The following is a 13,256-nucleotide window of genomic DNA, read 5'->3' as shown; positions in this document are numbered from 1 at the left end:
AGATCTTTAACAGTCTGTTCGAGAGCCATTCGGGCTGAAATAAACAACAAGAGCATGAGAAACCCGTTGTGGAAGCATGTTATGCAGTGTTATGAATGGTATGCAAATGCATATGCAATGTTTTCAAGGACCTCAAGAATTTAACTTTGTTTAAACAAAACAAAAGAGAAACGTTTATTAGATATTATCAAGTTATAGTTATCACTGCCACTTTGGGCTTACAAAGAAAGAGGAACAAGAACAAGTTATAATAACAAATAATAAAAGCTTCTTAGGTCTCCCATGGACGCCTTCTCTTTGTGCCAACATATGCATTAATGCTCTGTTCTTCGTGAAGTCGCTTTGTGATCTCTAACACCTTCTTTTCATTGGCATAAAATTGAGTCTCAAAGGTATCTCTGTCCTCTTTCAGTTGAATCCAAGATTTTTGTAGCTCTTCAAGATTAGTAGGCATGTCTGGATGAAGAATAACTTGAGGAACATCTCCTTCAAACTCAGGTTCAATAATCACTGGTAGGACAACATGATATGGCATAATAAGATCTCGAGCACGAGCGTGCATCCATCCGAGGTAAGGCCCCAAAAGAATTGAGTTCTTTCTTCCCAACGTCTTGCTATCAACCTTATACACCTTATTCCATGCGCGTATAAACCTTTGACGGTAACCTTGAGGATCATCTTCGTAATTAAACACAATACCCTGAATAATCATGTCGTGAGGACCATCCCCTCGAGCGTAACCAAACTGGTGTAGAGCTAATGAAGGATTATAAGTGATACTTCCCCTAATACCAAGGCGTGGCACATTAGGGAATTCCCTACAATGATCAATAATAGTGATGTCCTCCTAAGATCGGGCACACCAATGGATATCTGACTGGGAGAGTGACATTATCCTTCGAGACCACTGCATCCTTTGTTCATTCTTCAACACGGATCGGGGAAGGTGCAAAGTAAACCACTTGGATAGTAGAGGTATGCAACACATGAGAGTCCCTCGCTCCTTAATGGTACGAGTGTGAAGCAAATGCAGAATATCTCCAAGCAAAGTAGGTATCGGGTTGTGAGTCAAAAATATTTTGATAGCATGCACATCTATCAGCTGATCTAGATTAGGGAACAACACCAAACCATATATCAATAGAGCCAATACCTCCTCAAAAGCATGATAATTCATAGCACTTAGGAACAATCGAGCTTTCTCAATCAGGAACTTAGCAAGAAAACCTTTGACTCCACTCCTTGTTTCCCAATTAGACACAATGTTTGACTTCTTCATATGTAAGGTTGTTGTAGTAACTTCAGGTTTTGGAACATTCTCTAATCCTGTGAAGGTTACCTGATCAAGAATGGGTATATAAAGTAGCTTAGAGAACTCTTCCATTATAGGTACAAACTGGCAATCTGGGAAGGTGAAACAGTGGTGCCTGGGATCAAAGAACTGGAACAGGACTCTCATCATGTCTTCTTCAAAACTTGAGGTAACCAAACTGAGTAGATAACCATGACTTTTGGTGAATTAAGAGTTTTCGGGAACCATTGAGACCAATTCTTTAAGTTGGGAAGGAACCCTTACAAAGCTGATTCAGATGAAATTTCTACGAACGGAAGCCATGACCTGCAACAAAGAACAAAGATAAATTCCTCGGTCCTTGAAATGGTTAGTGAAAATGATATGTTATGATGTTATGAAGTCATTTACATGTTAATAACAAACACAAGCAATTCACATAAAAGCCTTAAGTTTAAAGGCTTGCATGGAGTTCAAAGGTAAGTACCCTTCCCCACTGAGGTTTAGTTGGCTCAACCTGTCCTAGAATAGTAACCAGGTTCTAATAGATTCATATCACGGATCTTTCTCGCATGCTTTATTTTAGTGGGCACCCGAATGGCCGACCAAAACACCCCGAAAGTCAAATCTCAATGAGCGTAGCCTCGAGTATCAACCAACTTCGGACTTGTTGCAACCCAATTTTTGACCACTGAGATCCCACCATATTCCAAGTAATAGGATCATCATTATTATCATTATCATCATGCATATATTATTTGTTAACCCAAAAATACAAAAATTTGTTGTTTGTTGCTTATGTCTCAAGACAGGAGACTGATCAGGGAGAGATTGGGCAAATTAGGATTTTTAGGCCTTAAAGCAATCCAACACTCTCATATGATTCAAAGGATTCTCTCATCAATATCAAGGCCCAAGAATGGTTCAATACAAGATCAATCACTTTCAAGATCACCAGAGGCCCCAATTAGGGTTTTTGACCTAATTACACTTGAAAGTTGACTTTTAATCAGGACATGGCTCCAAGGCTCAAACCATGATCCAAAGGCCTCAAAATCAACATTACAATCCATCCACATCACTCATTTCAATAGGAGACCTTGATTCATATGAAAATCACAAAATTGCAGTTCATTTGGAAAAAGTCAACTTTGTGGGTCAACCATTGACTTTTGAGAAAAATGGTCAACTAAGAACTTTTAAGGATTCAAATCATCATCATATGATTATTGAAGACATTTTACCAAGTAAAATCAAGAAAATTCATCAAGAATCACAAAGTCAACAAAAGTCAAAATTAGGGTTTTAAGTGAATTTTGACCTAATTTTGGGAACTCCAAATTTTGCCTACAAACTCAAAAATCTCCAAACATGAAAGTTGTAGGTCTTGATCAAACAAACAACTCATCACATTAAACATTTCTCCAAAAAATGATTATTTTGAGAGATTTGGAATTAAGAAGGTTTATGTTCAAAAAAGTTAGAAAATTTAAGTGTTTTCACCTAGTTTTTTCTCAACTTCAATGCCTTCTTTCTCCATGATCCCAAAGGAGTTTGGAAAAACTTTTAACAAGTGGATTGAAGTATGTAGCAAGGGCTTTCCAGAGATACCACTAGCATGAAAATCCACGGCTTGATCAAAGAGTTATGATTTTGTGAACAAGGCACAATGATAGTTGATTTTAAGCCATTTTTATGAAGAACATGAAGAACATGTTTGAGATTTTGTCCAAATCTGAAAAAATCTTCCGAGTACAAGCACTCTAACTTGTTCAAGGCACCAAACTCAGAAGATTACACATTCTTTTGAGCTATGATCCATGTGTTTTATGCATTATCCAAGTTTCACGCCATTTATGTACAAAAGTCACCACTTCCATTCTAGAAAAGCATTACTTTTACAAAGTCCACTCTCCTTGAGCCTATACCATGTCTCCTCTGCAGCAAAAGCATTCCTAACATCACAAGCAACCTCTCTAAGATCAGATCAAAGCCTCCCAAGCATACTTAAAGCTATGTACTTTGTTATGGAAAACCAAAATTCTCATTTCTTCACAAACAAGCAAAAGAGTACAACTATCACATGTGAACTTAAAAATCTAAGATTTTTCTCTTCACAAACCCTAATTTATGCCTATAAATAGATTTCCTTGCCTCTTGCATCAAACACACAAAATTTCTCCAAGCCACCATTGATTCCAAACTTCTCATTTTATGTCATTTCCATTTTCATAGCCATTTTAAGTTAGAAATTTTATGGAAGTAAACCAACCCTTCAAAAAATTTCCATACATCATTTGGAAGCTGTTGATCACCTCCAAACACTTCCTAAACACCTCTAACCAAAAATCACACTTCAACCTCCATTAAAGGTCTTTTTAAGGTCTTAACCTACTAAAATACAAACCAAACACTTACCAACCAAATTAACCTTTCCAATAGCTTCTATTAATCATATAGAAGCTATCCACAACCCTCAAACACTTACCAAAAGCCTTGAGCCAGAAATTTCTTCTCAAAACTCCATTAAAGCACTTCCTTGTACCAAACTTGTTAAAATCAATTTGGCTCGTGCGTTTTCAGGCCTTTTATGTGAGATACCTTCTATATCACATATAGAAGCTATCCAAACACCTGTTTTGGATCTGTAACATCTGGAATCCATAGTTCCAGTCATAACTTTTTTACTTTGTAGGTGAAATCGTGTTTTGAATTGCAGGGACTTTCAAAGTATTCTAAGTGCCCAGATAGCATCATTGCAAGGTAGTGAAGCTTTCTAGAGCATTGGCATCATTCTGAAACACCTCTAAGCAAGAGATTGATCTCCATTTTTAGAGGTAAGAACTCAAACTCGAGCTTCTTTATTTAAGCACCAATTGATGCATTCCTTGATAATATTGTGTTCATAATAATGTATGGAACAAAAGCCCTAAGCTTTTAGGGCCTGGTTGTTTAAATTGAGAGTTTAATTTTAAAATTGATTTTTAGGGTTCATACTCCTTTTGCAGAAATTCATGAGTTCGAATATGTTTTAATTGTTGTTAAATACACGGTTGAATTTGTGGTGTTATGGTGATCATTTTAGGGTTTTAACTTGTTAAAAATGATTGATATTTGAGAGGATTCAAGTTCCAGCCATTGTTGTTGTTATTGTTGTTGGCACGAGGAAGAAGAAGGTGTCTTTGGCGCCATTCTTCAGTTTAAAAAATATGTTTTAAAATATATTGTGTTGAAGTTGTTCACTAAACGAATTCATCGTTTATCTCACTTGGTCATCAGCGCGCATTTAGTCCTTTCATGTCCCAAGTCTGGGGTTCTAATCCCCCTCGCCCCAGACCTTTTTGCTATTTTTATTTTTAGGTTTTACAACTTGTTATGTGTTAAAATCAACTGGGATCTGTTTCTAGTCACCACGCGCGCGTAGCTCAGTTGGCCATGGTTTTGTCCATTGAGTGAGAGGGCGTGAGTTCAAGCCCTTGTGGCCACACCCCATGTTCTTTTTATCACTTATTTCTTTAGTTTTTTTACAAACTTCAAAAATCCGTAAAAAATTGAAAATTTAATCTTTTTAACTCCTTTTTTGTGTAATTTATTTATTTTGTGTATTTTTATACCATGTTAAAAAATCCCAAAAACTATTTAATATTTTATCATTTAAAAATTAATTCAAAAACATGTCTTTTTTGTTAAAAAATCAACTAAAAATCTCTTTGTTTTGATTATTTCTTTGAATGAACTTTGTATATTTTTGTATATATGTGTTTAGGGTTAGGATTAAATGTTTGTAACTCCTTCATGTACCCTTAGACCATTTCTCTTAAAGAAATTGGTATATAACAATTAAAATCAGTTAGGTTAAGGTGTTTACTTTAAACCCTAATTCAAAAACTTTAGGTTTAAAACCCTAATCCAAAAACATGTTGATCTTTGTTTATCCATGATTAATTAAGTTTGTTATCTTGTACATACTTGTTGATTTAATCCATGTTTTGTACTTAATTGTTATTTTAATCATTATCTTGTTAACTTCTTACCACTTGTTATGTATATATGTTGTTTATCTAACCCCATGTTTAATCATCATATCAATCATTCATCATTCATACATGAGCTTGAAACCAAGGGTTTATAAACATCCATCTCTCTCTTATTTATTGACTATCATACTCACTTGTTTGTTCTTGTGTCATGTGATATCACACACACACTTGAGGTGTCCAATGTTAATTGCTTAAGTTTGTTGTTTTTGTCCAAAAAGATGGGAATGATATTGACTAAAATTGTCAAGATACTATCGCGGGCGAAAAATCGTTTTGTTCCTCTTTTTTGTGGGATGAGACACCTGATGCCTTCTTTGGGCTCGAGTGCTCAAAAAAATGATTTTTCTTTTGTACCGACCAAACTTTTTATTATTTCCAAAGGAGGAAAAGGAAAAAAGCTGCAATAACCTAAAAGTGGGGGGAGAGATCTTGGGTAAGAGGGTTGGTTATACGAAGGGAAGGTATTAGCACCCAACGTATCTATAGTACTCTATAGGTTTCTTTGCTTTGTTTTTCATTCCATGTTATTGAGAGGTTCTTGTGAGAAAGAGGTGGGACCTAAGGTGTTTGTTTGATTATGCTCGCAAAGATCATCGCGATCCTCTGCATACATATCCCTTAGAGGGAATCAGAGCATCTGTAGCTCGGGGTCTACGGGTGCTAAGGTTTGAGTGGTTTGAGAGAGAAGTTTTGCTCGCCAAGGATACGACCCTGTGCCTACGTATTCTCAAAGGGATGTTGAGAAAGTCAGAGCAATCGTAGTTCCCACTTATGCTAGTGGAAGCAAAGGAAAATAGACAAATGTCGTCTAAATGCTAGATGTATCTAATCTATATCATCACATACATCTGTTTGATTTTGTTTGAAAATCTTTTCATTATAAGCCCGGGGCCATGCCACTTAGGGTGCTTAGAATGATAAAGATGTTTTTGTTGTTTAACCAGCCTTGTGGCAAAAACTTTCAATGAAGTCAGCCTTGTGACAAAAAGTTTTGATTAATCAGCCAGCCTTGTGGCAAAAGTTTCAATGAAGTCAGCCTTGTGACAAAAACTTTGATTAATCATCCAGTACGGTGGTAAAACAGTTTGATTGATTAGCCAGCCTTGTGGCAAAAAGAAGTTTGATTGATTAGCCAGCCTTGTGGCAAAAAAGTTTGATTGATTGATTGTTTGTGATGATATAGAAGAGATACTCCTAGCATAGAGATGAAAAATGTCTAATCTCCTAGGGTATTTGATTTGGATATTGGGGATGCTTATAAGAAGCCCGTGGGTCCTTGTACGAAGCCCAAGAGGAGGCTATCCGAGGGTCCTTGCATTGTAAGCCCAAGAGGAGGCTATGGGAGGGACAATCCAGGGTCCTTGCATTGTAAGCCCAAGAGGAGGCTATGGGAGGGTCACTCGTTTGTACAAAGCCCAAGGGGAGGCATGGTATAGTTGGTTTGAGCTCTTAGAGCGATTTCACCGGGAAACCATACTCTATGTCCTAACCTAAACTAGTGGAGATTCTTTGCACGAAGCCCAATAGGAGGCTATGGGGAACCTAGTGTTGTACTAAGTTGAACAAGCATATATAACACAATCACAAGTATGAACAAGTACGAACAAATATGAACAAGTACATGGACAACTATGAACAGTTATATATGAACAGATATGAACAAGTATGAACAAGCACATATATATATGACAAAGTGTGTGTATATAATGGAGTTTATGAAGGAAATATACCTGTAAGCATGCTCCATTTGCATACACGGGGCTCGGGACTCATACTCGGGGAAAGGCCCGTTGAGTTTATTCAAAGCTATGTAAACAGGTTTTTACAAAAGGGCTTGGGACTTATACCTACATGGAGGCCCATGGTATTTTATAAAATATGGTTGATTGTTATTAGCAGACGCGTTGTTTGAAAAACTGTTTGAAAGTTTGTTTTGAAAGAGTTTTCTGTACAAAGAAAAACTGTAAAAGAGGAGTGGGTCTTATACTCTCTAATATTCGAGAGGCCCCACATCGTTTTGAAAATCAATTGATCAATTAAAAAGATTTAATCAATAGTTTCAAAAAGAAATGGTTTATTGTTTTGAAAAGAATGATCGTTTGTTTTAAAACAATTTGAATTTGACAAAAGTCAACTTAATTAAGTTAAAATCAAAATTTAATGCTTAATTAAGACCTAAGCGATTAGGGTTTGATCACAAAAATATTTACAAGTGATTAGGTTTGAAAATTAAATGAAAAAACAATATTTAAAGTATTTAAAAACACTTAAAAATGTATCATTTTAAACCTAATTAAAAGCATATTAAATAAATCTTTTTTTGTGATTTTTTTTGATATTGTCAAAATATGTATATTAAATAAGAGGTGTGTAAAAAATGAAGAGAAAATGAATTAATTTGATTGGTTAATTAATGGGTTAAAGTTGTAAAGAAAATAGAGAAAAATAGTGATAAAAAATTGGGTTTTGTCTACACAAGGGCTTGAACCCACGCCCTCTCTCTCACCGGCCAAAACACTTACCAATTGGGCTGCGCGCGCAGCTTGTGAGACACACGCGTTCAATTGATTATATTTTAAACTTGATATTTGAAATTTCTGAAACAAAGATGGCGCCAAGAACACACCTTCAACTGATTTTCAAAATTCTTTAAAACTGTGTTGTTTTGGTTAATCAAAGGGTCTATCTCACTCGGTTTTTCACGAGGAACATGATGGTGCCCTCATAATTCATTTATTTTCACTCTAAGGGGGTCAATTTTCGCATGAACATGAAGAACCCTAACACTGAAATTCAATGTGAAATCGTGTATGTGCAAGTTATGATGCAATTGATTGAGGGTTAATGATCCTCATAGGTGCAGAAACAAGATGGTATGCTCACATTTCATTTATGATGCGTGCAAATATGAGTTTGAAGTTCAAGTGACTTACCTTCAAAAAACGGCCAAACTGGAAATCGAATTCTGCAAATGAGGGCTCCCAGATGTTGTTTCTTGATCTGAACACCTTCAACGAACCTTATGAAACATGTTTGAATGCTTGGAACTGTTTGGATTCATCTGTGTAAAGCTATGGAACCCGATCTGCAGTATGGCTCAAGTGAGAATCATGCTATGTGATTTTGGAGTTACAGGTCATGGATGATGGTAGGAACAGCTCATATATGGTATATAGGATGTGTTTGGATGATTAGCTTAGACAGAAATGAGCTTGGGTGAGATTTGGCATGATAAGGCTCAATATGTGTTCATATGGAAGTGAGGTAGTGATTTTGAGTTCTTGGTGTTTTTGGGGTGTATGGATGGATCAAACAACTTCCAAATGATGTTTGTGAGTTGTGGGAAGCATCATTTTGCTCAGAACTTCAAAGGTTTAGAGGTTGAGCATTTTACCTCTTTGAAACTTAAGAAACTTGCAATTCAAGAAAGAAGAGAGAAAACCTATAATTGTGAGGTTTTGGTGTGAATTGAAGAGTGATTTGCACCTCTATTTATAGGCCAAGAGTTCTGAACTCAGACCTTTGCAAGTTGATCAAGAATTGGTGATTTGGCTTAAGAGATAAAAAGGAATCTTTTACATTTAATGCAAAATGGTTAAAGTGACCAAACCATGGTTAAAACTCAAGCTTCTTATCCTCTTCCATTCTGATCTCAAATCAGAAAAATATCTCCAATTATTGCCTCTATGCATCATTATTTGGATCATTTGGCAAATTGGCTCATAACTTAGTGAAAATGGCATGAAATTTCAAGTGAAAAGTTCACTAATGTCAAAATTCAAAACCATAGCTACACTTCAAATTTTTTCATGCTCTTGGATATTTTGGAAAGCTCATATTACACACTTCAAAACCCTAGTTGAAAGTTTCTTCAAGATCTTTAAGGAAGTGGGTGAAAAAGATCCATGAACTTTGAAGAAAATGAGGTTTTAAGTGAAATTTTCAAAAGATACCAACTTTGAAGCTCCATATCTCTTAAATGGTTGATCTTTTGGAAAAAAATTATATGTGACAAAGTTGTTCAGTGTATCAAAATCTACAACTTTCATGTTGGAAGTTTTTTTCAGTTTGTAGGTGAAATTTTGAGAAATTCCCTTCCAAAGTTTGGAAAAAACCATGAAAAACACTTAGAAATTTTTCTAAGTATGAAAAGTCAAACTTTTGACTTTTTGATTCTTGATTGATTTTCTTGATTTTTCTTGATCAAATGACTTCATATATCATATATTGATGATTCAAAACTTCAAAAGTCATGGTTGACCAAAATTTCCCAAAAGTCAATGGTGATCTTGTACAGTTGACTTTTTCAGACGAATCGCGTTTCTGGAGATTTCAAATGAAACAGGCTATCCTCATCAAATGATTGGTATGAATGGATCATATTGAGGTATTGGAGGATATTGAATCATAGTTTGAGTTGTGACACCATGTCCTGATTAAAAAGGCAGTTGTTCAGTGAATTAGGTCAAAAACCCTAATTGTCGACCAGATGAAATTGATGACTGTAGATCTTGAATTGAGATGTAATTTCCATTGGATATTGTCATAGGGATTATTTGAAGATGATTGAAACCTTTTATTGACTTCCTGGGGATTTTTAGGGTTTCCCAAATGTGATCCCTGATTTCAGTCCCTGATAGTTCAAAAACCCTGATCTGAGGATTTGTCTGATCAATCTTTGTATAGGAGATGTTCTGAGCCAATGGATTAGGTCAAAATGATGCACTTTGGGTCTTGAGGTCATGTCCCAAGTCTTTAGGTCAAATCCTGAGCAAAAGTCAGGAGTATGCTATCTTCAGTCAAAACCCTAATCTGGTTGGTTCAGAGCCTTTGAGCTTGTTGAAATGAATCTCTGAGGACCAAATGTTGATTGTTGATGAAGATGATTCATTTGAAATGAAGGGAGAACAAAACCCTAATTGATTGTTACTTGTACTGATGAGTGATTTCCTGATTAAATCCTGCTGAGTCACAAGTAGCAAACACAAGCTATGCAATTTTGTTAGAGATGCAAATGATGCATATGCAAATGATATGAGGTGGTATCTTAGGTCAAAAATTGGGGTATGACAGATGCCCCTATTTAAGTTTCTTCAACCTGAGACATGAAGATTGAAAATCTTCGTTTTGATAGGGTGGAAGAGACTTAAATATCAGAAGACGCGAATTTTGGACCTAAGATACCAAAATTGCGAATGATGCAAGGATATCTTTACCGAGGGATATCAAGAACTGACTCCACTGGGGAAAAGAGATCGGGAAGGATACCTCAATCCGTTTTAGGAAGAGAATCCGTTTTCTTTCTTTTCGGGGAAGCAAGTGTATGCTTCACCAGGGAATGATAGCTTTGTAAGAAAAGCTTACCTATCGACATTACCGACTATCAGCACAGGGATAGACTTGTTAATAATGCGAAGGTGAAAGGTATGAAACTGTGTTACCGACTATCAGCATGGTGATAGACTTGACAAGGTAAAAAGAGTTTCAAAGGTTCGGTTAATATTACCGACTATCAGCCTCGTGATAGACATGTTAAATAATATAACCAGAACAAAAGATTACCGACTACCAGCCTTGTGATAGTGGTTTTGAAGACATGATCAATTATCAGCCAAGTGATAAAATGATCCTGGAGACTTTGCTAGGGAAATTACTGGTTATTCAGCCTTGTGAACAGTAATAAGGCCCTGATTGTCAAATGGTCTTCATGATTGATTTCCTAGAGAGGAAAAGTCTTTTGAAAGAGAAATAAGCTGCTCAGATGATGAGGCTATTGCTTATTGTCTATTTTTTCACGACTCTGTTTGAGGAATCGGAATTTGAATCTGGTAAAGACAAGGTTCTATCCAAGAATGAATTGGAAAGAAATAGTCAGACAAGACTTTGTACCCATGAGGAATGAACTCGAATGGGGATTTTCTCCTTTGTTTTGAGAGGAGAAACTAAAGCAACCTTCTTCCACGAGGAATGATCTCAGTGGGGAACTGGAGAAAGAAAATGTTCTTTCTGCTTATGGGTGACAACCTACTGGAGAGATGACACGCCCATACCTGCTTCTTTTTTCTTTTTTTCTTTTTTCCTTCTTTTTTTTTTTTTTTTTTTTTGAGGATAAATATATCCTGCATGAATGATTTCGAAGCAATCATTGAAAAATGCAAGAATGCATAAATGATGCAAATATGTATGAATGATGAATGTCATGAATGTAGCATGCATACTGACAATACTGACAGACAGAGGAGCATATACTGGAGAAGGACCGACGTCGCAATACAACCAGATACTTGGCAAATGTTCTTCAACACGGTGTAGATAACACAGGTGATGAATGGTGCTGCATGTTTTAAACTTTTCTGGGGAAGATAAGCATCCTTTCTTATTGAGATGGAAGAATCCTTTCACTGGAGATGGAAAATCTTCATTACTGGGGATAGGAGATCCTCTTCACTGGGGATAAAAGACCTTCTTTACTGAGGATAAAAGACCTTCTTCACTGGGGATAGAAGAGCTTCGTCCTATGGAGATAGCTGTTGATGTTCCTTCTGTTGTTCACAACTCAAAGGAAAGTTTCGCTTTTATTTTGAAAAAGGAAAGTAAATTCATTTAAAACTTTTTTTTCTCTTTTTCTTTCAAAAGTGAATAACACAATTAAAGCGTCATTTTGCAAGCTAAAAGAAATTAGAGATTGCAAACAAATGGGCACAAAGCTCAAATTTATTTAATAGGATGGAAATCAGCTAAAGGCGTGATTCCATGGAGTATTTACAAAAGTTGGAAATGGTAATTATGCGGAAAAGGATACATTGAAAGCAATAACCACTATTCCCTAACAACTTTGAGTTCCAATTGTGCTTGTCGCTTCAGATTGGCAATAATTTGTTTGAAGATCCTTTGATGAAAAAGACTCCTTAGTTGACGAAGTATGGACTGATGCAGTTACTTTGTCATGAATCCCTAATTTTTGCCTAGATTGCCCTTTCAGGTTTTCAATCTACCAGGATGAATTTTTTCTGTTTATTGTCTCTAATTTTTGCCTGGACCGCCCTTTCGGGTTTTCAGTCCACCGAGACGCTCATTTTTGCCTAAGTCGCCCTTTGCGGGTTTTCGACTTACCGAGCTGTTCTTTTGTATTTTTTTAGACAAAGTATTTCTTGACTGCATCAGCATTCACAGGATGTGGGAGTTCATCACCATCCATGGTTACAAGAGTCATGGCGCCGCCAGAAAATGTTCTTTTGACAACATACGGGCCTTCGTAATTAGGAGACCATTTGCCCCTAGAATCTGGTTGAAAAGACAAGATCTTTTTAAGCACGAGGTCGCCTTCTTGAAATTCACGAGGTCGAACCTTTTTGTTGAAAGCCTGTTTCATCCTTGCTTGGTATAACTGTCCATGGCATAGAGCAGTCATACGTTTTTCTTCGATTAAGTTCAACTGATCGTATCTGCTTTGACACCATTCAGCCTCTGATAACTTAGTCCCCATGAGGACTCTCATTGATGGGATTTCAACTTCTACGGGGAGTACAGCTTCCATGCCGTATACTAGAGAAAAGGGAGTTGCCCCTGTTGAAGTACGCACTGAAGTACGGTACCCATGTAAAGCAAATGGCAGCATTTCATGCCAGTCTTTGTAAGTGACGACCATTTTCTGGACGATCTTCTTAATGTTCTTGTTGGCATCTTCGACGGCGCCATTCATTTTTGGTCTATAAGGAGAAGAGTTATGATGCTCAATCTTGAATTCCTCACATAATTCTTTCATCATCTTGTTGTTCAAGTTTGAACCATTGTCAGTAATGATCTTGCTGGGAACACCATATCGGCAAATGATGTTATTCTTGATGAACCTCACAACCACTTGTCTTGTAACATTGGCATAAGATGCTGCTTCGACCCATTTGGTGAAGTAATCAATTGCTACC

The 13,256-nt window shown here is 36.5% G+C and overlaps 1 protein-coding gene across 1 annotated transcript; it reads right to left on the bottom strand.

Annotated features, from left to right (window-relative positions):
* Positions 1–271: 271 nt before the first annotated feature.
* LOC131632081 (uncharacterized) lies at positions 272–1,384 on the bottom strand. The gene is made up of 2 exons (XM_058902852.1): positions 864–1,384; positions 272–818 (listed from the first exon to the last, which is right to left on the bottom strand). Exons 1-2 carry the CDS (start codon positions 1,382–1,384, stop codon positions 272–274), a joined length of 1,068 nt encoding a protein of 355 aa, XP_058758835.1.
* Between the last annotated feature and the right edge of the window lie 11,872 nt (positions 1,385–13,256).

The sequence above is a fragment of the Vicia villosa genome, unplaced genomic scaffold (assembly GCF_029867415.1).
Source record: "Vicia villosa cultivar HV-30 ecotype Madison, WI unplaced genomic scaffold, Vvil1.0 ctg.000903F_1_1, whole genome shotgun sequence".
NCBI classification, from domain to species: Eukaryota; Viridiplantae; Streptophyta; class Magnoliopsida; order Fabales; family Fabaceae; genus Vicia; species Vicia villosa.
This window is presented reverse-complemented; position numbering and strand designations above follow the sequence as displayed.